General features: G+C 44.9%; 1 protein-coding gene across 8 annotated transcripts in view; it reads right to left on the reverse strand.

Annotated features, from left to right (window-relative positions):
- Positions 1-429: 429 nt before the first annotated feature.
- The window catches only part of esrrb (estrogen-related receptor beta), a 47,231-nt gene continuing 23,714 nt past the window's right edge, over positions 430-23,946 (reverse strand). For 7 of the 8 annotated variants that reach the window (XM_069152084.1, XM_069152087.1, XM_069152086.1 and 4 more), the window contains 5 exons: positions 22,281-22,406; positions 16,304-16,414; positions 15,685-15,846; positions 6,683-6,952; positions 430-3,706 (listed from right to left, as the gene is read on the reverse strand). In XM_069152084.1, the coding sequence (XP_069008185.1) occupies positions 3,462-3,706; positions 6,683-6,952; positions 15,685-15,846; positions 16,304-16,414; positions 22,281-22,406 (914 nt within the window). In that variant the 3' untranslated portion in view covers positions 430-3,461. The remainder of the gene's footprint in view (positions 3,707-6,682; positions 6,953-15,684; positions 15,847-16,303; positions 16,415-22,280; positions 22,407-23,946) is intronic. The other variant, XM_069152081.1, reaches the window with a different exon arrangement.

Raw genomic sequence — 23,946 nt, forward strand, 5'->3', positions numbered from 1 at the left:
ACAAAGAGTGATAAACACAGGACTTTCACCTTGCACGATGTAAAGTATTTAGCTAACTTCACGTACGTACGTTACTTAAGTAAAATTTAACTCAGACTATGATCTTAACCAAGCAGTGTTTTCCAAAATAAAACTACGTGGTTTTCGGTAATTAAGTAATCTTACTTTTCATGCCAAGGTGAGGCAAAACGTGACACTGACACGGCACACTTTAGAGGACTTAAAAGTCTATTAGGAGCTTTGGTGTGATCCCAGGCTGCATTATTAGCATACAAAGGTTTTACCTGCCTCACCGCGAGTGTGGCTGTAAACTTAGGTCATAAAAAGCTGTTAATGTAAACATCCTCGACTTGTACTAGTTTCAACTTAAAATTTTTACTTGGAACAGATTTTTTTTTAAGTCGGAACACAAAAAAAAAATCACAAAGTTCAGTGAGTATTTAATTCATTGATTCTTTACCTTTTTGAAAATCAAAACATAAAAGTTACACAGATATTGATGATTTAACGATCAGAGATATCAATGTACACCATCGCCAAATGATATATTTCACACCATAAATACTCATAGCACAGAAGCAGGAAATCAGTTAGCTGCCCCTGTCTGCGATTTATCATCAAGGGACCAATTCTGACACACTGATGTTCATATAAACACATACCCGCTTAGTAACCAAAACAGAGGTCACACCCGCTGATGGCCAAGTCATATGGTCAACGTGAAGCATGCTTTACCTTTACAAACAGATCTATGAAGGATGAAGGGGAGAAGATCCGCAACTACAATTACAAATATTTTGGCAGGAGCACTGAGGGAGAGAGTTTTTGATAAAAACATGGATGGCTCAGACGTGAGGATGATATAGAGCAGAAAGTGTTGAATCAGAGGAATATTGACAATATGATAATGAGGTAGTAGTCAGCAGGGCGCTGCATACTTTATTTTCAATGGTATTTCGGCAACCTACTGTATTGATAGTGATATATTTACACACGTTAGACACAGCTCGCAATGTAAGACATGTTGTCTTTTACTTAACACAGTGTCATATTGCAAGGTAAAAAGAAAAACAATCAAAAGTATTATGATTCTTATGGCTGATCATCTTGGGCCACTACAAAATTCTATTTGTAAAGATCTTCTGCAAAAGTTTTCATTTATACTGCACTTTTATTGAAACAAGCACAAAAGTCTTTCACCAGTAGAGCAAATCAAATATAGTTCTGATATACAGGGTACATGTTTCTGATTAGAGGGGTTTAGAATATGTCAAGCACACAAACGCTCCCAAATCTAAGTAAAATCATGCTTTTAGCACGGTTTCAGTCAGAATTGGTCCTTGTTGTATTGCACAACAGTAAAACAACTCAAGTTATAATGTCTCCCTCTACAGTGGAGCTCGTTAACTAGACAGCAGCTAGTTCAGGTTGCGGATGGTGGAGATGAATAAGAGCAGGAGTGGGTAGTCATCCTTCAATACGAGGCCAATCAGGCTGCTGTATAAAAAGACATGCCGGCCGCTCGCTCGCTCGCTCGCTCGCTCGCTCGCTGCTGGTATCACAAGCATGGCGGCAACTCTACCCTACTGCAATGTCAGGGATTCCTTTGATCACAGTATCATATTGTTGTGACAGTGCCACAATTTATCGCATCACATAAAATCCTTCAGCAGTATAAGCATTCCCCTCCGACGCATTCTCTCTCACATGGAGACCGGTGGCACGGCTCTGTCGGACTGGACTGCAGTATTACTCACACCGGGGGGTAATGGACCTGTAGCTAAACGCAGGGAGAAGGGAGGGTGAGATCTTTCTCCCACCAGAGATCACACCTTGTACTGACACACTGTTGGGTTGCTGTTACCCTTTGGAGCATGCTGACACTTTGTTTCTTGCATAGCTATTCACATGTGCACGCTCGGGCATCCAGAGTTCTCTTCGCAGATGCCTGCCCGCCTCCTGGCCTGGTGGGAAAGGGTGTTACTCTGCACTGGCAACTGTGTCAAACATGAGGTCAAGAAGAAGTGTTCCACGTGTACTCCTCGGTGAGAGGCTGCGCAGACAACAACCTCCCGCTGGGTTAAAAATAAACCCAGTGTGAAGTGCCACCACTCCAGCTCTGCACCTGCCATTTACCTCCGTTTGGTTGAAGCCCTATAAATGCAGACACAGCTATTAAAAGATGGGAGGTGTCTAAAATGGTGAGAGCAGATGCTAGGCACCTTGCTCCCTGTGTGTGGGATGACTCTACCACAGGCTTAAAGGGGCCCAAAATAGAGTGGTTGACATATGGGCCTCTGATTGTTTGAACATAGAATCTCCTGGACTTGTGCCGCTCGGCATAATTCCTTTGATACTGCCACACCAAACCCGCTGATTATCTTTCACCAGGCCCGAATCAGGTCATCTATTTGCATGTCAAGAGGCAATTTCCACAGGCTTAAACAATGACCAAATCTGGAGTTCACTGAGCTGCATGAAGAGCACCAACACAAGCCTCTTCAGAAGAGGAGAAACACCAGTGTGAAACAGTGGTACAGCGGCGCGTCCCGTGAGTGGGGCTGAGATGAACACAGGCATGGTCTTTTAGCAACAGCAGCATTGAAAAGCACATTAAAGATAGGAGGTTAAGCCCGGCTCCCCAACAGCTCCCTTTATTGCTGAGTTACTACAGAATAAGACGATTGACTATTGTTCCTGCCTATGCTAGTTTGGTTAAACATGGGACCAGCGAGTCTTCCACTCTGAGACAGATCCACACATATCACACGGCTTACTGCTCTGGAGAGGTATATCCAAGGACATTGAAACTGATAAGAGTTCACATTTAGGTAACAACTTTAGTTCTTTTTTTTTTTTCTTTTTTTTTTTTCCAGGAGGAGAACAAGAGAAAATGGCCACCAAGTTCACCAGACTTTGAACTGTACACTCAGTCTTCCAAATAATAAATATTTACATGTCCTGGTCAAGTCCAGGCAAAAACACAAAACGTGAGATGGATGTTGACGCCTCTGCTGTCTTCAGAACAAAATGTTTTAGGAACTTTTAATTTTCTGAGAAAAAAAAAAAAAAAAAAAATCTTTATCTTGTTATCAAGATCTGGCAACTACTTATTCTGAAGATGCTGAGGGGCAGAGGGGTCCTTCTTCATATACAGTATGACCACTGACATTTAACAAAAACCAAAAAAATTATTACTGTACATAGTATTTCTTATATATTTTAAATTAATCTGCATCATTTTTATATTTATACTAATAACCAAGTTTTGCATTTGTTCTTTTCTATTTAGTGTCCCGGGGTTTCAGGAAGAGGAGGAGTGAGAGAGAGAGGTGAGTCTCTGTCCTGCACACTCAGTGGGCGTCTCCCTCTCCTGAGAACCCGCCGCCTTGGTTCAAGTCACTTTCTGTACGGTTAATGCAGCCCTGCACTGTTGCCGTGGCCAACCAGCCATCCTCCGATCAGACCTTGGCCTCCAGCATCTCCAGGAAGAGTTTGTGCATGGGCACCTTTCCCTGCACCTTGATGCTGTAAAAGTGCTGCACAGCCTTAGTGGCTGTCTGCCTCAGCAGGGGCAGGGTCATGAGCAGTTTGCCAGCCCGTCGCGGGTCCTCCTGATGCTGGCTGCTCTCGTAGTCCTGCAGGGCCTCGTGCAGAGCGTCCTGGAGCTTCTGGACCGCCTCCATGTCCTCTATGTGCATGGAGTCTGAGGGGACGAGAGCACATGAAGCAGCGTGAAGATTGATGGATTTTCACATTTAAAAAGAAAAGGAACTTGTACGAACTGCAGTTTGAGACACTGGCAATATAACAGGAGAACAAAAAACGAAATCTCACGATTGATCTTTACTGCTGTGTCAGTGGCAGTAAGGTAAGGGACACATTATCAGTATAACTCACGCCCCGACAAGATAAAGAATAGATCATAAAATTGAAAAAAACAAAAACAACAACATCTGCTTCAATTTATTTATATATTTATTCTTTGGTGGGCTGGGAGGAGTATTCATATGGCCCTTGACCAGTGGGAATGAAAATCAATGTTATCCTCCAGTAACAATGGCATGAATCGCACCCAATCTCTGCTGAGTGAGTACACATTAAACACCTCGCTGTTCCAAAGGACAGATTGTTCTCAAACAAAGAAAAACAAAGAAAAAAGGGGGCTCCATTAGAGAATTGGACACCATAAACAAGCGTGAGATGAATAAAACACTTCCTTTCAATTAATTTCCTTCCTATGCTCTCGCAGGGGCCTCTGACCATTAATGTGGATGGGAAAATAAACTATGCAACAATGACAAAAAGAACATTTGGCCTAAGCAGGAAATAAAAACGGGGATATTTCAATTTCTCTGTGGGTTTACATTTTGTTCACTCTGTCCAGATCCCTCCAACTTCCTGTCCGGTTTCAGAGAAGTCTGCAGTCTGAGGTGTTCTTCCCTCCTATAATGTTTCGCTACACTGCCACCGTTTTTCACTGATCCTACTGTACATCATGTAACCACACTCCCATCTCATTCTCGCCTTTTTCTGCCTCTGTTTCTACCTCGCGGTCTCTCTCAGGGATGGTCCCGGGTTTGCACTCTCTCACTGGTTAACTGGCATCTGGCACTCCGGAGGCAGCATGTCATTGGCTGCCTGACTCGTCTCACCTTGGCGGTGCATATTTTACCACACGGGACAATAAAAGGCAAAACAGATTTCAGGCTTCGCCCCAAATTCATTGACTGGAACAACTGTATTCCCAAGACCTTGAGACATTTCTCACCCTGACGGTTTTCAAATCCACAGTGGTAAAATGAAGTAGGTCGTTTTGTAAAGTGAATATGGGGGGAGGGAGAGGGGGAGTGGGAGGGGGTGGGGTGGAAGAACAAAAGACAAAAAAAAAAAATCTCAGACGAGGATGTGGTGTGACATAATTATCTCTTGTTCCTTTCACAGAGGCTGCATTCACATTCGCAGCCTAACAAGCTGCATTTTTACAAATGTTTTGCCAATTTTTCACACTCACGAACGCAGACGCACATTTGAGCAATAAACCCGATTGTGCTGTAATGAAATGTTTTGCTGCAAAGGGTGAAAGAGGAGAAAATAAAAAGAGCGATGGAGACATCTCAACAGATGGGAAGGAACGAGGGCAGGAGACAGCGAGCACGCAGCATGCAGTCATTGGAGGAGGGGCAGAGTAAAAAAAAACAAAACTTTGAAGAAACAATTTCCTCGCAATCCATCAGTGAGCCCCCGTCGATCCGATTGATAAACTGCTAATTACAAAATCAATCGCTATGAATTTTCACAGCTGTCAGACAGGGGGGCTCCCGGGAGAGTGATCTCCCAGAGACCTTGTTCTAACGTTCCGGACACCCTCACCCTCCTCACCCTCCTCCTCCTCCTCCTTCTCCTTCTCCTCCTTCCCCCCGCTCGACCCCCATCTCTCCTCGCTCCCCCACCGTCCCTCACCTCCCTACCAAAGCTCTGTTGTCTGAGAGCAAAGTCTCACCATCAGCATTTTCATTTTTCAGCCCCGGACAAAACAAGGGAAAAGCGGCCTGGTGACCCAGGTGCGCATTGATCAGAGCGGGACGGGTCCTGCCTCCTCAAAAGGCTCCTGTCAATAGCAGCGTGCCGTCTTCGCGTCGGAACAAACGAGGCCTATCACTCCCTGATACTCATTCCATTCGACTTAACACATTTTATTGACAGCCCCTGTGCTCCTAATGAAATGCTAAATTTATCTCCCGTGGCGGCTGTGCCCTGCAGCTACTGTTATGGAGATGGAGATGGAGAAAGAGGAGGGAGAGGAGGGAGAAATACCACAACATGGAAGGTGTTCAATTAAAAAAGCTCACTCCTCCATCCCTCTTACACTGGCCTTATCATCTCTCCATCTCTCCATCTCTCCATCTCACGCTCTAAACTAAAGGTTACACTGAGAAGCTCCTGAAAAACTACGAAATGTCATTTCTGAAACTGTGTTCGACAAAACCCAGTTTGTGGAGAGCACACTGTCTGGTAGTCCTGAGCTGCAGTCAGCAAAAAGGGAAAAATGTTGGGCGAGTAAAACACACGAAGAATGTGTCAGTAACATTTTTAAATCTGGACTTTTTAACATTAAAGCTTTAACTTCAGAGTATTTTTCAAATATGTCCACATCAAATTTTGGTTTCATTTCAAATGTGCATTGAACTACATCGTGAAAAATCCGGAAACTACGCTATTTAAAAAAAGTAAAAGAATTTCAATAAGTTGCTCTGCGGCGTATTTCACCTCATATAACATTTGTACAAAGTTGATTAGACAAATGGAGGTAAAATAAATGAGTTTTTAAAACATGAAAAAATTAAATTGCAGACTGAAATAATAAGTGTGGAAATAAAAAATGATGGATTGAAATTTAGAATTCAGTTTTGTTAAAATATATATTTACATATAGGGTTGATTAGAAGACTTAACAAAAGTAATAGTGATATTTCCACTGTTATTACCACAGCGTATTATAATTATTGTGAAATATAAAGATGGGTCTTATAAATCCAATCATTAAATAATTTCACTTGTCGACGTTATTAATGCTTAATTACTGCAGCCTTCATCACAATTGACGTATAATTTGACTTCACACGTAAAATAATGTGTTTGCATGTCATTTATCATGCGTATCGTGCTGCTGACAGCCCACCTGAGTTGGCGAGAGCGATGGCTTTGAGGGTCACAAACTCCTCCTTCTCCACTTTGAGCTTCTTGTATTTGCGGACCAGCTGCAGGATGGAGACGTAGAGGTCGAGCAGGCCCGTCAGCCGGGAGTGCTCCTCGTCCATGATGTAGTCCTCGGCGTACACCAGCTCGTCTTCGTACGGCAACGAGCGGAACACAATGCTGAGGATGAGGATCTCCATCCAGGCGCTCTGCAGTAGACTCATCTGGTCGCCCAGAGACAGAGTAGAAAAGCCTGGTCGGGACGGGGAGAGAGGGACGGCGTATGAGGACAGGATAATTACATGATGGAGAGCGTGTATTTATGCATTTCTGTTCACACCTAAACAAGACCTCCTCCATGATTCAGCAAACGTATTCTTTAGTAAAGAGCATTAAAAATAAGAAACTATTTTAAAGTAGAAAGAAAAGCAAAACCAAACGATGTTTGAGTTGATCAGTAAAACGAGCATGACTTGTGGAGCCTCGGCAGCCGGGACCACACGCCGAGGCACATGTTAGTGAGTGGTGTTTAATTTTAAATGCACAGTGGAAGGTCCGCTTTGAAGCCGGTGTCAGAGCACTTGAGTGGGCTTTACTGGAAGTGAGGACAGTAAATCGGTGCAAAGGTCCGGGATACACAAAGCCATGTGGTTACCCCCTGTATCCTGTCACCCCTCTATTGGTGTGAGGGGGATTAGCGCCGAGGCACATTCTCATTGGAGGGGTTGAGGACATGACATGTGCTGTGTAAGGGAAGGAGGTGACGAGGGGACCTACACACACATACACATGGACGGAGGCACAAACATGTGTCAGCCAGGAAAACAAACAGACACACATGTGGACCATGACATCTATATGTATGCACATAAATCCATACACATACGAGTACACGCAGCGCCGGGGTCACACGGTTCAAGCCCGGCCTGAAGACCTGCTTAAACCCCGGGCCTCATTCTTAAACAGCAGCTGGATGAGCTGAAATTGGCCGGGGCGCATCGAACCGCTGTCATCTCCACTCCCAACACCTCTACATGAGTTCAGAATAGAATATTAAGTAAAACAAACTGCGAGATCCCCCAAAGATGAGCTGTAAGAAATTCAAACAAATTAAAAAGGCAAAAAGAGAGCAGAGGGGGAGAGAGTGAGGAGCAGACAGCCAGATAGCTATCTCATCCCTTTTCCCCTTCGAAACTCCCCTTTAGCTGTCAATAAACTGCACGAACCCCCCAACACTCCCCACGCTCGCTCCCCTCCCCCTCCTCCTCCCACCTCCCCTCCCCCCTACTTGCCGTTCCTGCAGGCGCCTCATTCTGACAGCATATTAGGCTCTTCAGCTCCGCCCCTGATTAATATGATTGCTTTTACAAGTTTGCTGTTGCAACACTGCCTGCCATTGTGTGATTAAGAGGCGATAGATTACAGTATTGACCAGGGTGCTCACTGCACCTACACCCTACGTTTCCTCTTAAATACAAATGATCTTACTGGGGTGCAGCCACCAGCCTGATGTTTATCTCCTCCTGCCAGGACACCAACGAACGTGCACACACACGCAGCTCGAGAAGAATAAAAGACAATGATGAGGAAGCGTGAGAGAAAGTGGAAAGAGAAGCAGGACGGAGAGAGAGAGACGGGCAGAGAGAGGAGTACCTTGAGTGTTCAATTTCCCTTATCGTGGTGATGACCACTGCAGGGGAAGAGCTGGAGGATACATTAATTAACAGATTGTGATCAGAATGTGAGGGCCTTCACATTTTGAAGGGGAATCAATAGTCAGTAGAATAGAGTGCGAACTGAAAGGTGGTAGCGCCGGGCTGGACCGGTCAGAGGTCTGAAGAGCCCAAATTAGACCCAACAAAGCAAACTGCCGAAAGCACTCAAAACACCTGACTATTATCAGTGACGGCAATAAGCCATATTTTATAAAGGCCTGTGCCATTACACATATCCAGACGGCATTTTAAAATCCTTTGTTGTGTTATTTCCTTGTCTGCATACGTGGCCATTATGTTGGACAGGATGTGGACTGGCCGGAGAGGAATTGTCATGCAAGCGTGGACGCGGTCTTGATTGCCGCATCAGGTTGGCATCACAATCACAGGCGAGGCTTTGTGTAGCCTTTTAATGCCAAGGAGGACTGAAGCGGAACTAAAACGCTGCTCCCGATATGACAGCCCGTGTGAAGGCCTTGTTCGGGGCTGGTTGAAGTGGCTTTAGAGTTCTTCTGATACAACAGACACCTCTCAGCCATATGCACACATGTAGCCCAGCAGCCTACAATTACCTTTGACGCTAAAAGTCCTTGAATTTAATCCAGTGTTGTGAGATGGAGAGGTAGTGTTTTTCCCCTGCTCCATCCCCTCTCTTCAGGGCCTAAATTATCGCTCCAAATGGGATCTCGTGTCGTTGCCTCGCCTTTTTCCACTCAATTTAATCGAGTAATGAAGTGACTTCCCGACTCCGCAGGTCACACGGCGCTCCGGCCGCCGCACTCTGAAGGTGGCCCGGTTAAGTGCCGTCGGAGTGGGTGATTTCCTCTAATGAAATATCAATATTTACATCTTCATTTCCAGCCCACTGCCTTGGCGGGGTTTGACCAAACATGACACAATATTGACCAAATCAGAGAGGCCTGTCTGTGCGCTTGAAGGGCCTTTTCCACTCCACTGCTGAGTGCACCGGCGGATTTCTGTCTGAAAGTCTTTGCAGTGGGAATGCAGATACAACAACAATGCAGCTCTTGAGTTGTTCTTTGTTCACTTTGACTTAAGCACCCTGCTCAAACAGGGATCACACATTTACGTTTCAAAGAGATGATTTTTACTTTCAAATTCCCCGGTGTGACACATTTTTATCCTGCACGAGCATCGCTGAGCTTCAGTTCATGCAAGACAAAGGAGCCAAAATAAATACAGGTGACAAAGAAACGGCATTACAAAATAGTCCACCTGACCACCCGCTGCTTCAGCACATCATCATTAATAGCTCAAAGGGTAAAAACAAGACCACTGAAGACCAACAACTGAAGCCAAAACCATCATCTCTCTCTTTATCTCCCCATAAGCCCTCGGCTGTGGGCAGGAGGGGGCAGCCCAAACCCACAGACGGCTGCTTCAAACCCCCTCGCAGAGATTAATCAGAGCACTGTTTCATCTGCCAGAGCAAAGGACGGTCCAAAATGAAATGCTAGAGATTTCTGTTGAGCTGGAGTTCATATTCTATTAATTTATTATTGTTTCCTTCTCCCCGAGGGCCATTAGCGCGGGTAATAAAAAGAGATGTAATTACGAGGCACGGTGGCCCCCTCCAGCTGCAGCCCCTCGTAACTCACCCTCAATCAGACAACAGAGCAGACAGAGGGAGGGAGTGGAAAGGAAAAAAAAAGATGGCAAGAGAGAGAGAGAGAGAGGAAGAGAGAGAAATGGGGGATAAAAGAGGAGAAGATATAAGCCAGAGAGGAGTGAGATAAGGAAGAGAGAGGGGACCAAAGCATGAAGGAAAAGGAAGAGGGAGATAGAAAGAGGAAAGAGAGTAATTCTGGCTGGACAGGCGCTGATCTATCATGGCCGGCTATCAGAAGGACAAGCAGGCCCTGAAGACTTCTGCCCAGCGGCAATCTCACCTCAGCCAAGTCAAGTGCTCTCCGGGCTCCAGTTGGAGTAAAACTGCCCCTAACAGGACCCCAGAGGTTCACCACGTCTTTCTTTTTTTTTTCTAACCTCAAACTGGGCTGAATGATCATGCTGCCATAAGCTTTTTTTTCTGTATCAAAGCCTTCTTTTTAAAATGATTTCTGATGGCAGTTAAAAAGAGGAGAGGACAAGGGAAAAATGTATGCACCTGCGATTTGTATAGATTCTTCTAATCTGTCCGACCAATAGAGAAATTGTGAGCAGTTTCATGCGCAGGCTCGTCTGTGTGGATGTGTGTGTTTAACGTGCAGCTGCCGACCGTGATTCTTCCTGAATTTACATGACAGCGTCGGGAGGATCCAATCAATAGCAGCTTGGTAATAAATTGCTGCGCTTGACATACACAATGTGACCTGAAATCCAGCCACATGTACAACACAAACAGCTCAGTTTGCTCTCCCTGGACGCTGATTTGATGACACGGACTGTTTTTATATTGAACAAAATCATGTCAATGCAAACTAAATTGACTCGATGAAAAAGAGGCTGATGACTGAATATGAATCGGTCCAGCGCTCACTTTCAGGGGAGCCATGACAACCAGCCCATTATCCCATTGTAAGTAGCGGGGGAATGGGTGATTTGACCAGCAGCCTGTGAATGTTATAAGGTTGAAGCGCGTTAAATACAGTAATCCCCTTGTTTTAATCTGCACCCTATGACCTCCTGACCCTAGCTGAGAAGTCTTTAGCCCTCCCCAGGGTGCCACCAGCCAATACTGACTTTACCTATCTCAGTTTAGCCCCAAAGACCAGGACGAATCAGGCTTTAATCATTGCCATAATTACACATAATCTATCTTCACCGCCATCAAGAAACATTGCCTAATGAGGGATGGCGCTCGGCCGACGATCACTTAAAAGGCACATCAGCATTTGTTACGAAACCTTTTAAATGAAGTACGACCCAAACTCAAGACAGAGCCTTTAGTTTCAGAATAGCTACACATTTTAAATACATGCAACTTGATGACAAAAGTGCCTACTTATAATTGTACACTAGATGTACCTGCTTATGTGTCTCATTAAGTAAACAAGGCCCTCCCCCAACCTGCCAGGCAGACGTCCCCTTCCTGGCCCCCCAGATTTCTGACTGCCTGTCTGCCTCCGATATTCCCCCATCTCAATCTCCCTGCAGCTTTTCCGCCTGCCTCCCACTCTGCTGCCTGGGTTCAGGCCTCAGCATCCACCTGATTGCTCAATCTATCTTTATCTCCTGTGTTGAAGCCTACGTCAGAGGGTAAATTGAATATACTAAGAGCTGTCTGTTGGTGTCTATATTTAATAAAGTGCACTGATGAGGTGCTGATTTATTGCCGGGCAGTATTCACACTCTATTACAAGGAGATTACGCAGCTTGAGTGGGATCAGGCTGGCAACACAGTAAGTAGATTTCACAATTTAATGGCAAAGAGAAAACAGGAGCCCGGAGGGGGCTGGAGGAGGGTGGGTGATTATAGTGGAGGGCTGAGCTGACACAAACACGACAACATACAAGAGGCGCGATCTCCTTTTCGACATCGCTGCTTCCATGCTAACAACGAACACGCCAGGCAGTTGTCTGTCAAATGCAGAGCTGATGAGCTGGAATCCAATAAAGCACAGATGATGAATATTCCCAAAACACCAGTGATGAACACAACAATGCACAACAAGCTTGATTCATTAGCCTCTTCTGGCGTCAATATAAAACAAAACAAAAATACAGTAACATATGATATGAGAAATCACCACCGTGAGAAATTACCTGGTTAATATCATAAATAAAAATGGACTTCCGAAATAAACATACAGTAAATGCTTTCTGAAAACGTATAATTCTCGGGATAACATGCCTGAGCAGAAATATGCTTTACTGTGTCGGAGCACAGCAGCAGCAGAAGCAGCAGCAGCAGAAGCAGCAGCAGCAGCAGCAGCAGCAGCATCAGAGTGTCGGTGTTTGCTTGGTCCTTTAACCTTAAGAGAATTCCCAGCTGAAAACATTCGGGCCTGGGAAGCTGGGATGAGAGCTGGCAAACACTAAACAACATGCACCTCTTGTATAAACAGCATGCATGGCAGTTTTTACATATGAACGCATGACATTCCCACTGCGGGTGGGAAGGGATGTGGGATGGCATTGGGGCTAAAGGGGTCACTGCAGTATTCTGCTGCTCCGGGAGAAGGCAGCAATGCCGAGGTGGTAAACAGGTTTTAGTGTACTGAAGCTGTCGGTGCATTTAGTTCCTCCCTAAACCTCTTGGACAGTGTAAAAGGCAGCTTTACATGATGGAAGGGGGCCAGAAGGGGTGGACAGTGGACTGCTATGTGTGTCAAAGGTTGTTAGCACCTTAGGAGCAACAAGCCATCTGTCAGCAACCCCCTAACAATGTTCCTAATGACCCTGCACCCCTCAGGCAACAGCCGTGTTACACTCTGCTTCATGGTGCTATTTGGAGCAGTGACACTAGTGTCCAAAAGCTCCGCAGCGATTATCAATTAATCAAAGGCAGATTCAGAATGAGGGCAAGGCGGCACCTCGCCAATGGCAAACCCGGAAAAAGGGTTTTCATCTGTGATCGGATTGATTACATGTGTTTTTATTTCGCCATAAATTGCAGAGGAAACTCTGTGACACCTAAAAATATGCTTCATGTATGTAAACCGTTCAGGCCAGAGATAACAGAGTTGACATCGGACCCCGTGAGGCAAAGATATAATCTACAGCTTTGTTATCCTCCAATCGCCCTCCCATTAAAACTCAATAGAGCCACTCTTCTCCACATTATGCCACTTTTGAAACACGCTTTCATATGTTAGCTGAGAACAGGAGAAATTAAAAATCAATTGAGAGAAGGTAAGTGCCAATTTCCGTGACATTTAAATTGTTACATTTGGACTTTAGTTATTGGCCCATCTGTCAACGGTCTAATCAATGTGGCCCACTTCATAATGAACTGTTAATCTTTTAAATTCCACTGCCCAAGGCCACAAAAATCTATCAGAATACAATCAGCAGCTTTTTTTCCCCACTCCTTTCTCGTCCTGTAGAGGATGGGGAGGGGAAGAAATATAGTAGGAGCTGAGCATGGTAGGCTGCCCTGGGGTACCGCTGGTGCAGGGAGTGTTAGTGCATGGAGTCTCGCTCAACCAGTGAACCGTCTCTGATCAGGTTCAGCCATGTACAACTCAATTATGCAGCCATTTCATGGCCAGAGGACACCCACTGTCCTAATACAGACACCACCAAAGGGACAGGGACAAACCAAGCACTCAGCTGAAGTGGAAGTCCTATTTTTTTTTCTGTTCTACTGTCGTTTAATCTTAAAAGAATATGAGTGCTTTTATGATGACAAATTAAAAAGTAAGCAAATATGAAGCAAAAGTGTAAGTGTGAGTGCATGTTTATATGGAAACAGATCAGAATAATCTACTTAAAGTCTGCGACCGTGCAGGTACTGCAGATTGTTGAGTGCAGCATGTCAGTTCCAGGTACTTGCTCACCATAGGAACAGACATTCGGGCTTACTGCTTCAGGTTTTGGGTTAAATGATCATTATCGACGTATTTGGAGTGACAAGTCCTCTGCCGTAATCTGTGGGGCAAATCCTATTAACATTATGAATCTAGCCACTGTACAATACATGTTAGTATAATCCGATTAACAGTGCTTCAACACCGTGACTCACAAAATCCAAGTCGGTGTGTACACATATTAAAAGGATGATTCAGTTCAGGATATAAAGTATAACCTTAGAGTATATTAAATTATTTCAAATGTTATGAACAAAAAGGACAAATCTAAATCAGAACAATACACATAAGTGCGGTTTGAAAACTCTCTTTACTCTACCAGCATGTGTGTGCGTGTCTTAGTGAATGATGCTTCCATGCTTGCACAGTCCAGACTCAGCAGCCAGCACGGTTGTCGTTTCTGAGCATGTCTGTGGCGCTGGTGTAATTTTTGGGACACAACGATGAGAGTGTGTTATCGGGTCAGCTGTGATCCAGTCCTGAGTAAGCTCCTTGGTTAAACTCTCTGTGTGCTGACCATGCATGGCCCGTGGGGAGTGATCCAAACAGTTTAGATGCGTAAGGGCCCGGGGCTGAGGCCAGGGGCTGGGAGCATATCCATCTCTAATCTCCTTACTCACAGATCTGTACCTGATTAATACCCCTCCTTCTGAGAAGTACTCTAATACCTTTTCGGTACAAAATGCACCTGTCCGAGGTCAGCTGGAGTCCACTTTACTTTACAGAAAATAAATAAACCTTCTTAATCTATGAATTGGGATTGAAATCTATCCTCTGAATTAACTGGCATACTAAAGTATGCACACACTTGTAAGTGTGTGTATCTGTGAGTGTGACAGAGGCAGACAGTGTGTGTGTGTGTGTGTGTGTGTGTGTGTGTGTGTGTGTGTGTGTGTGTGTGTGTGTGTGTGTGTGTGTGTGTGTAGTGATGTTGCACATTTCCGGCGTGCTGACAGCTGTGTTGCCTGTCCAAGTTATGCTGATGAGAAGAGGAGGTTATGGAGTTGCCGCTGAGGGACACATTCATTTCGTTTGTTACCCCTCCGTGCCTACAGCACAGTAATGTTATAGAGTTATAGGGGTCAAGCGCAAGATCAAGGAGAATCTGCCTCGGTTGCAAAAAAAGAGCAGCTAAACAACATGTTCTCTGTCAAAATCAGAGGAAAACTCTTGAAGGAAGCAAAATCTCTGCTGACGTGAGGTGGTGTATCCTTAATTCAACAGCCTCTTATAACCTAACACCTCGTCTATCACAACGTCTATGGGGCAAGGAAGAAACATGATTATGCCCATCAATAATTCAATGTGTGTGTGTGTGTGTGTGTGTGTGTGTGTGTGTGTGTGTGTGTGTGTGTGTGTGTGTGTGTGCATGCTTGCACTTGTGTGCATTCATGTGTGCATGTGTGTGTCCGTGTGTGATATGATGTCATGTTTGATTGGGCAGGTCCCCAACTTTGCTCTAAATCTCCCTGGTGATTACAACATACATTGGCACCGGGTCCGTGTCCCCCTCTCCATTCAATGCAGGGATTTTAGATGCACTCTATTGATTGGTTTCTTGTACAGCGATGTCCATTTTGCACCCCCACCCTCCCACCCCCCTCCCCAAATCCACACACCCTGTGAGCTCCTGTCATTAATTATCTGTGTGTGTGTGTGCATGTTTATTTTAACAGAGCGTGTGTGAGACGGCAGACAGAGACGAAAGAGGAAAACAAAAATGAGATAAACTGGAAGAAAAGGGAGCAAAAACAAAAACAAAAAAAAGTGTTTTATACCTGGGATGTGTTTAGCCCAGCCGATGATGACCACCAGCTCACGGTCAGCCAGGTCACACAGCGTGGTCAGAGCCTTGATGTCGCTCTCCGGCATGGTGGGGTCAGGCATGGCATAGATCTTCTCTGGCTCCGCCACCAACAGGTGAGACACTATCTTTGTGACTGCGGATAGAGGAGGAAGGAGGGGAGATGTCAAAGAAAAGCAGAGGTCAAATGTCATATCACTGCAAAGCTCAGGGAGGCACAAAGATGCACAGCGCTGATAAACATGATAACATGATAAACGCAGTGGAATGGCGATCCCTCTTTCGCTATTTATTTTTTCATGAAGGAAACAAATAGATGGAGCTTGACTTTGTATGAGTGAAACGCAGGTTGAAAAAAAAATTGTGTCCTCAAGCATTCTGTGGTTGTTTAATATCGGTCATCTGAGACTTATCATAATTCAGCTCTGACCGGAACAATACATGGCCTACATTTCCAACCAATGAACTCTCAACTGTCCAAACGGGGCAGAGACGGGGGAACAAGAGTCTGGCCTAGAATTGTGCCTCAGCTTTACCTGCTTTCTGGGCGACGGAGGAGGGAGACAATGGGCTAGTGACGGAGCAGTACTCACGAGGCTTTTTGGTGGGAGGGGGGAGCGTCAAGCCCAGGTACGGATTGTTTTCTGCGTCCAACCTCCGCTTGTACTTCTGTCTGCCCCCTCGCACGCGATCCAGACGAACCCCTGGGGTAGAAAAGACAGGAGGGACATGAGATGACGAGAGCGTTTTATTTTTTCCAGACTAGATTTTAAGGGATATCAAATATATGAAAATTAAGTAGGTCAACAAAGCGATTTTTTTTTGTTGTTGTTGTTTTTTGGTTTTTTTTTTAGATATAATGTGATAGAGTACAAAAGAAATCCTCCATCACTAGAAAATGATGATCCCTAACATATTATGTATTACTGTAGATGTGTAGACGCAGCGGTGTGAGCCGGCCTCCAGCTTGTATCTAAGCAATATTAAAAGGTTGCATAGTGCCGTCAGCGCGTCCCAGTGTGTGTGAGCGTGCATTCCAGAGTGTGTGTAGATGTGTCAGAGGCGCGGCTGCCTTCCCATATGTGGTCCATGCCTGGCTGGTCTACTGTGACACAGCTGAGCCCAGAGCAGGTCTAAACATATGAATATTTAACGCAGGGTCAATGATCTCACAGACTGGCCCTCTAATTATTTAGCTTTTGGGGTGAGGCAGATTGCATACTGATTAGCTGCCAGCTACTTGCCTCTTTGCTCGTGTGTGTATGTGAACTCAGGTGTGTGTTTTTCAATATCCAGAAACAGAAACTTAAACCAGCCAACAAGCAAAGCCATACATACAATGTACAAAGCATCCACTGTCAGACCAGAGATAGATAACCAGGTATTGCTTTCCCATAAAAAGACCCTTATTTCACCCCTCTTTCACTGGAGTAGCACAGAGGCCTTATCACCCCCAGCCACACCTAGGGGGCCAGGTTCCACACTGATACTGTAAATGTCAAGCTGGCCTCATCATAACATAAGTTATTTATTATCTCATTATTTGATAAGAATGTTTCCATTTGGATGTCTTTTCTATTCTATTAATTTTCGACATTGTTAACATATTTCATCTATGCTGTTCAATTCGTTTGATACCACTGGGCAGGTATTTGGTTATTTAATGTAATTGTATGCAAACATTTATATCCTGCATCCCCATATTTGGAGTAGCGTGTCACTGCTGCCGTACAGTCTAAAAATACCTGATATCTTAATCCTGTCAAGAGGGAGAATCCCTTCAATTTACCTTGTATGCATAATGTAACCCCCAAAACAAATTTAATACTAAAGGTTAGATGAGAAAAGGCTCAATGAAACGCTGGTGGTGGAGGAGGAGTTAATTTGTCAGCCTCCCGCGTCCTCTGAGTGAACAACACCTGCAGCCAGAGCACTTCCTTGATGATTTCATCACTTTATAACAGGGAGGACGGTGTCAAACCTGGGCTTTGTGTGGCCACTGCAAATGAGCCTAATACAATTTGCCCATCAGCGAGTGCTCTTGGAGAGGATGAGTTTGGATGTGTCCCATGCACGGTGATTGGAGGTCGCTCGGTAAACGGGGGGGAAAGGAAAATCAGATGATGAAAGATAGAAACGGTGTCCTTCATTTAACTAAGAGGAATTCAACAGCGGATTGATGCAAAATAACTTTTCGATTTTCATCTCTCATCTTACGAGGCCAACTCGCCTTCAATGAATGCATGCCGTTTCATCATGCAACTGTAGAATAGAGATTTCTTCTACTTTTCTTCTAAATTTTTGGATTCCCTAGAAACACAAATCTGATTAGGATTGTCTTTCAATTTCCTGACACTGACAACCTACTAACCTAATTACCCCCAATTCCCAACAGAGCCTCATCCTTCCCAGGAAGAACCAGGGAATAATCTGATTCCAACTACCTGTACTTCACACACGGATACGTAATGGTAATTTCATTTTTACGTGCATCATATCAAGAAATAGATTGTGGTGGTGTCCCTCCTTTTGCTGCTTGGGTTTAAGCACTTAAAAACTTTCCACTTCAGCTGAGATGGCGGTGTTATCATAGTAGGCATGGAAAATTCCTCTCATTGTCAAATGTGATGTCATCGCTTTCTACAGTTTCTTCCGGCTCTCCCGATGAGATCGGCCGCTGGCAGGTGGCTTCGCTCGCTGCTCTTCATGTTCCTCTCTGCCGGTTGAGTCATGTGGCTGTGTCAGCCAGCGATGAAGGTAGATGGGTGCCTCTTTTAATTAGAACAGTCCTGGCCATAATTAACAGATGCTGACAGGAATTAAAGCTTGGCACTAACCGGTCTCATTTTACTGTCCAACAGGGCCAGACACAGGCAGAGAGGAAGAGAGAGTGATTAAGAGCAGCGAGACAGATTCATTCACTCATGCTGTCGGCCACCAAGCCAGGACTTTATAGGGGCCTTTGTGAGGTTCACGTGTCCCTCTGGTGGCATCCGACGCTCTAAGTGGTCTGACTCTGGCCGGTCTGTTGTGTTCCCTCCAGAGTAAACAGTAGGTGTGTTATAAATGTGCAAAGAGAGTCAAGTAGCACCTCATCCAAAGTCATCTCACTGTTTTATGGCCCACAACACAGTGCAGCGAGGGTAGCAGCGGGTGAGCTCGGGTATCATCTCTTCAAAGAAGGGTGCTCGGGGAGGGGGCTTTTGGCCAAGGCGGCTGGCATTTGTGCACGGATTAGCGCAGGCCTCGAGGTGGGGGCTGAGGCCAGCTGACCTAGGGCTCTTCTTTCTCTCCAAAAACAATAATAATCCCCTCCCAAGCACACTCCTACAAAAGGGCCTGTCTTCACTCACTTTGTGTGGCCGGCCATGGTAGGGGCCCTTATTTTGAGTCCCTCACCTGTTCTGGGTGTCTCTCCCTGGGGAAAGTGTCAGGATGTCTGGGATGGTTGGCAATGCCAAGGGGGGCTTAGGCGGACCCTATTTTAGCTGGGAAAATCAGAAGGCCACATGGCAAGGCATGGTGAACCTTGCCTTTCAAGGAAGCCGCCCCGCTAAACTGCCGTCAGCACTATTTCAAAGGGCCTCCGTTGCCAGCTTTGCATGCTTGTAAGTGTGTTGCAGCATTTTTAATCACGAGTGGCGATGAGCGAGGGTAGCGGAAAAATTGTCATGCATTGGCCCCCTCCTCATCTGCTGACCCCAGAGGCTGCCATAGTGACACCCTCGTCACATACTCCATTTACAGGTTAGCTACAATATCCCTGGTGAGCTGGCTTCCTCGCTCGTACTGCTAATTGAAAAGACTAAATGACCCTTAAAGCACACTTCAGATTCTAAATTACCCAATTGGACAAACATTTTAAGTGAGACTTGCCACAGAAAAAGCTTCCCGTTACTGACTTCATTGACATTACTGTGTCTTGAAGCACACCGTATTAATCTTACTGGTACGGACAGCCTCCATCACACATTAAAGTTAGTATGTTCTGTATGTTGTGTATGTGACTGGGACTGGGCTATTGTGGGGGCATTTGCATGCTGGCCTTCTGATCAACGACAGGAGTCTTGTATATCAGTACAGACACACTCCACTCCTTTGTTCAGCAAGTGTGCACAAATTGTCACGCTGTTCCCTCACAATAAGACATGATATTTTCTACCTTGACACCCAACGTTTTTACAAAGTGAGGACAATGGGACAAAAAGCTATTGTCTTTGATCAACGCTGCAGATAAAACTATAATTCACTGTACAGAAATAATGCATTATCTGCACTTGGTTGAGTGTGTAAATGTGGAGGTATCTGTGTGTGAGCGAGCGAGAGAGTGAGGAAGTCAGTGCGGAGAGCAACTGCCACTGAATGATGTCAATGTAATCTCTCAATACTATCTTGTCTTCTCTCCTGCTCTAAGCTCTGATCCGTTTCCATTGATCAGAGGAAAAACCTGTTGCCCCTGACATTTGATTCTTCTATTGATCACTTCCTCCTTTATACAGTCGAGGGAAAGTACAGCGACTCAACACGGGGTTTAGGCAGGTCTCCTGTAATCGGACTGCTGATCTTTGAAGACCATTTACCTCCGACAACACTTTCAGATATAAAGTGCAAACTGTGGATTCACCAGTAGATACCGAGATCATATGAGACAAAGACAGAAATATTAAACCCGACTTTCCTCGTGAGATGCCTGGTATTGTTGTTCTTTCAGAGACAGTGACGGATTTAAAGTTGTGTTTCTTTGGGGGGGCAGCACTGTACATTGTTGGAGCTGTAAGTTATAATTAGGTGATTTTCCATTGAGACACAATGTGACCTTTCTGCAGTAATGAAAGTAAGTGGCAACCTCAGTCACATGAGCGGTGGCCATCTCCACATCCTGAGCCCCAGTATGGCGTTGAGCCGACGGCTTCATAGAGCTTACAGTGGACACAGACCGTGTGTCTCTCTTTCCATTTAGTCCTGGTGACACTTTAAAGTGCCGGGCCCCCCGAGACAGAGCTCCAGCAAAAATGTACTTCACATCTTTCTTTAAATCATGGCAAATGGGTATAATAATTTGGATTGTGACAAAAATCTGTAATTTGAGAGGGATCTGTGATAACACCAGCATGAGACTTTAATCAAACTCCGACAATAGCTGAAGTGTGGTGATGACAGCCTCTATGTAAAAGAGAGTCATTCTTATTCTATGAATGTGCTGAACACACAGAAGAGTGCATTAGAACCTCAGGCTTAGCCGAAGTCTGCATATTTGAGTTTTACACTCTTTTAACTCTGACCTGACACTGGTCATTCATTTATAGCCACGGCTACATATTTTTGTAGTCTCTTATTCTCCAAGATGATATATTGGCATAAATTTTTCATCAGATAGTAATGCGATTACTCTGTCTTTCTGGCACTGAGGCTTTATCTGGCTGCATGCAGTCCAGGGGATTCTGTTACTGTATGCGGATCCATACAGGCGATGACTCTGGCTTCAAGTGGTGACTGGATATGTATGCATCTATAAATCCCGCTCTCCAATGGGAGAATAATGAGAATAATGGGGGGAATAAAAGGGGAATATAGATATTTCACAGAGGAGTTTGACAGAGAATTTAAAAGAGGAAGTTTTTACAGAATTTAATTTATCAATCTCTATCTGGCTGAGTATTTATTCCACTGCAGAACCGTGACGGATGATCACACTGTGCACAACATGAGGCCAACCTGACCCGCTCTCATCAGCACTGGAGGAAAGCAAAATAACACCCCCACTTCACACTCAAGCCAGATGTCCTTCATTATTTATTTGTCTGGCCTTTTTGAAACAACCAACACGTGAGAAAGAGACAGAGAATGAAGGAGCGAGGCAGGTGAGAATGCATCCACTAATGCAACGGGGTAGGAGAGAGCGGATAGGTGCCTCCCCTAGAAGAGCAGCCAAGGCTCGGGGTCCCAGGGGGCTCAGTCAGGGGTGATCGAGGGGCGGGAGGGGGAGAGAGAAACCCAGCCAGACAAATCCATCGGAAGCATGTTTAATTGTCACTGAATTCCCTGCTGGCGTGACTTTAAAAAACCATCCACAGGAAGAGAGCTGAGATGTTCGGAAAACATTTAGTGGATCAATATGCCGGGGAGAGCTGAGACTGTGGCGGGTGTGTGCTCAGGGACCCGGCCTGAGCCTTTCCAAGTGGAATACTGTTACATTTCTATTACTCAGACGGCGGGATCAACCTATTCAGCATATTTCTGTCCCCAGCTCAACTGCACATTATTTACTGCTGTGTAGGTAGGGGGTGGACAAGGGGGTTGGGAACTGTTGTGTTGGCCTGCTAGTTGTATGCATCACTCACTGTGGGCTGGCTCAAGAAAAACACTCTGGGACTTATAGCTGAAGCAATCTGGCACGCAGCAGAACAACTATAATGAGAGCACGTGTGTGATGTTGAAGAATTCCAGCTCCATTGATCCGATCAATGGAGGTTTTGTTTTTCTGTATATGTGTGTGTTTTTTGCACCGTCATGTCATAAAGAGTGCTCTGTATGTAAATGTGGGTGTAAGAATAATGAAAATGCTCTTACTCTTCTTACCTTCTTTGAGCATCCCCACTTTGAGGCATTTCATGAAGCGACAAGCCTGACATGATTTGCGTCTCCGTTTTGTGATCTCACATTCGTTTGTGGCAGGACAGCTGTATTCTATGTTACCTGAGGAGAAGAAGAAAAACAGGTAAGCACCAACAACATATAAAAATACTGTTTTTTTAATGAAGTTCAAGCATTTCCCCAGGCACAAAAGTGTGTACTAGGTGTGTCCTCTCAGATGATCTATAATAAATTGTATTTTGCCTATCAGGCATATGTTAATAATATGAATTCGACTGTGTCTTGTGCAGATGGGAATTGGGTCCTACAACAGGAGGAGAGGTAGGGGTAAGGGGTAAGAGGTAAGGGGTAAGAGTTAAAGGGCAGGGGTAGGGGGTTGGCGAGGGAGGTAAAGCTACAACAGTCCTTCAGGACCGTTCAGTAGATGCCACTCTGGTCCAACATTAAATTGGCCTCATTAATTCTGTGCGTGTCCCCTCCAGGCCCCGGGCGCAGGCCGCGTCCCCCCTGCGCTCAGTGGGGCTTGCCACTGCCTCAATAGAAGGCTAGAGAGCCAGACATGCTGCCCCTGACCACTTTACATAATACTCCTGCAGACCCAAACCTGTTGTTACCACTGTTGCCATTGTTGACTATTTACATAGTGCACAGGCAAGAGGCCTTATGCATTATTCAACTGCAGCATCTGATTCCAGGACGGAGCAATGAAAAAGAGTTTCATTGCTACACAATAAAAGAGCCGGTTCTGCTCTACTCTAGCATTACCAATAGAAAGGGCAGGGTGTGTGAGGCAATTCCTCCGCTTCCGCCTGATTCCCTACATTTTACTGTATTCAGGGGTTTTCAATAAAGGGTTTCAGTGTAATGGTTACTTCAAGCTTAGGAATTTGAATTATCCTCCTCTTGAGTGAGCTATTAGCTTTAAAGCTTTTGACATTGATATGTTTCTAAACTTTTCTTTTAACCTCTTGTCTTTTTCAGTAAAGTCAAAATCAAAGTTTAATCATAATAATTCACGAAATAGAGTTTCCGTCATCCACTAAAACACATGAACAAACAATATTTTAGTAAATGTGCTGTCTCCTGTCATTTATTATCCCCTGACAGATAAAGCTTCTTTTTTTTTCTTTTGCGTGTGTGTTAACAGACAGACAAACACATTATGATTGCACTCCGACATCCTGTATCTGCTCCACAGCTCTGACCCTCACTCCACACTTCTGTACAGAAAGCTGTGTAATATTCCACTGGCGTTTCTCCACTAGCCCGCCAACACCCTTTGACAACTTATGCAATTATGTTAACATTATTGGACAGATCAAGTGAAGGGTCCCAAGATGTTATAAATAATTAGAAATTCCTCCTTATATCTGGGTTAGAAATCATTATGCTAATTCTCCTCATCTCTTTGGGATTGGGGTAAATAAAGGTGTGAGGGAAGCGGCTGATGAGCTCTGATTGTCTTTCCTCTGTCTGTTTTCTCTGTTGTCATAGCAGAACCAGACCATAATAATCCTATCATTTCCCATAAGCTGGGTGGAGGCAATCAGTGCCAACCTGCACGGGAGTTTATCCTTCAGGGTCTTTTTTGTTTGTGTTTCTATTATACACTAACCAATTACCAACTCTGATGTGAAGAACT

Source organism: Embiotoca jacksoni, unplaced genomic scaffold (genome assembly GCF_022577435.1).
Source record: "Embiotoca jacksoni isolate LCO1_2020_lvr unplaced genomic scaffold, fEmbJac1.0.p SCAF_18, whole genome shotgun sequence".
Lineage (NCBI taxonomy): Eukaryota > Metazoa > Chordata > Actinopteri > Embiotocidae > Embiotoca > Embiotoca jacksoni.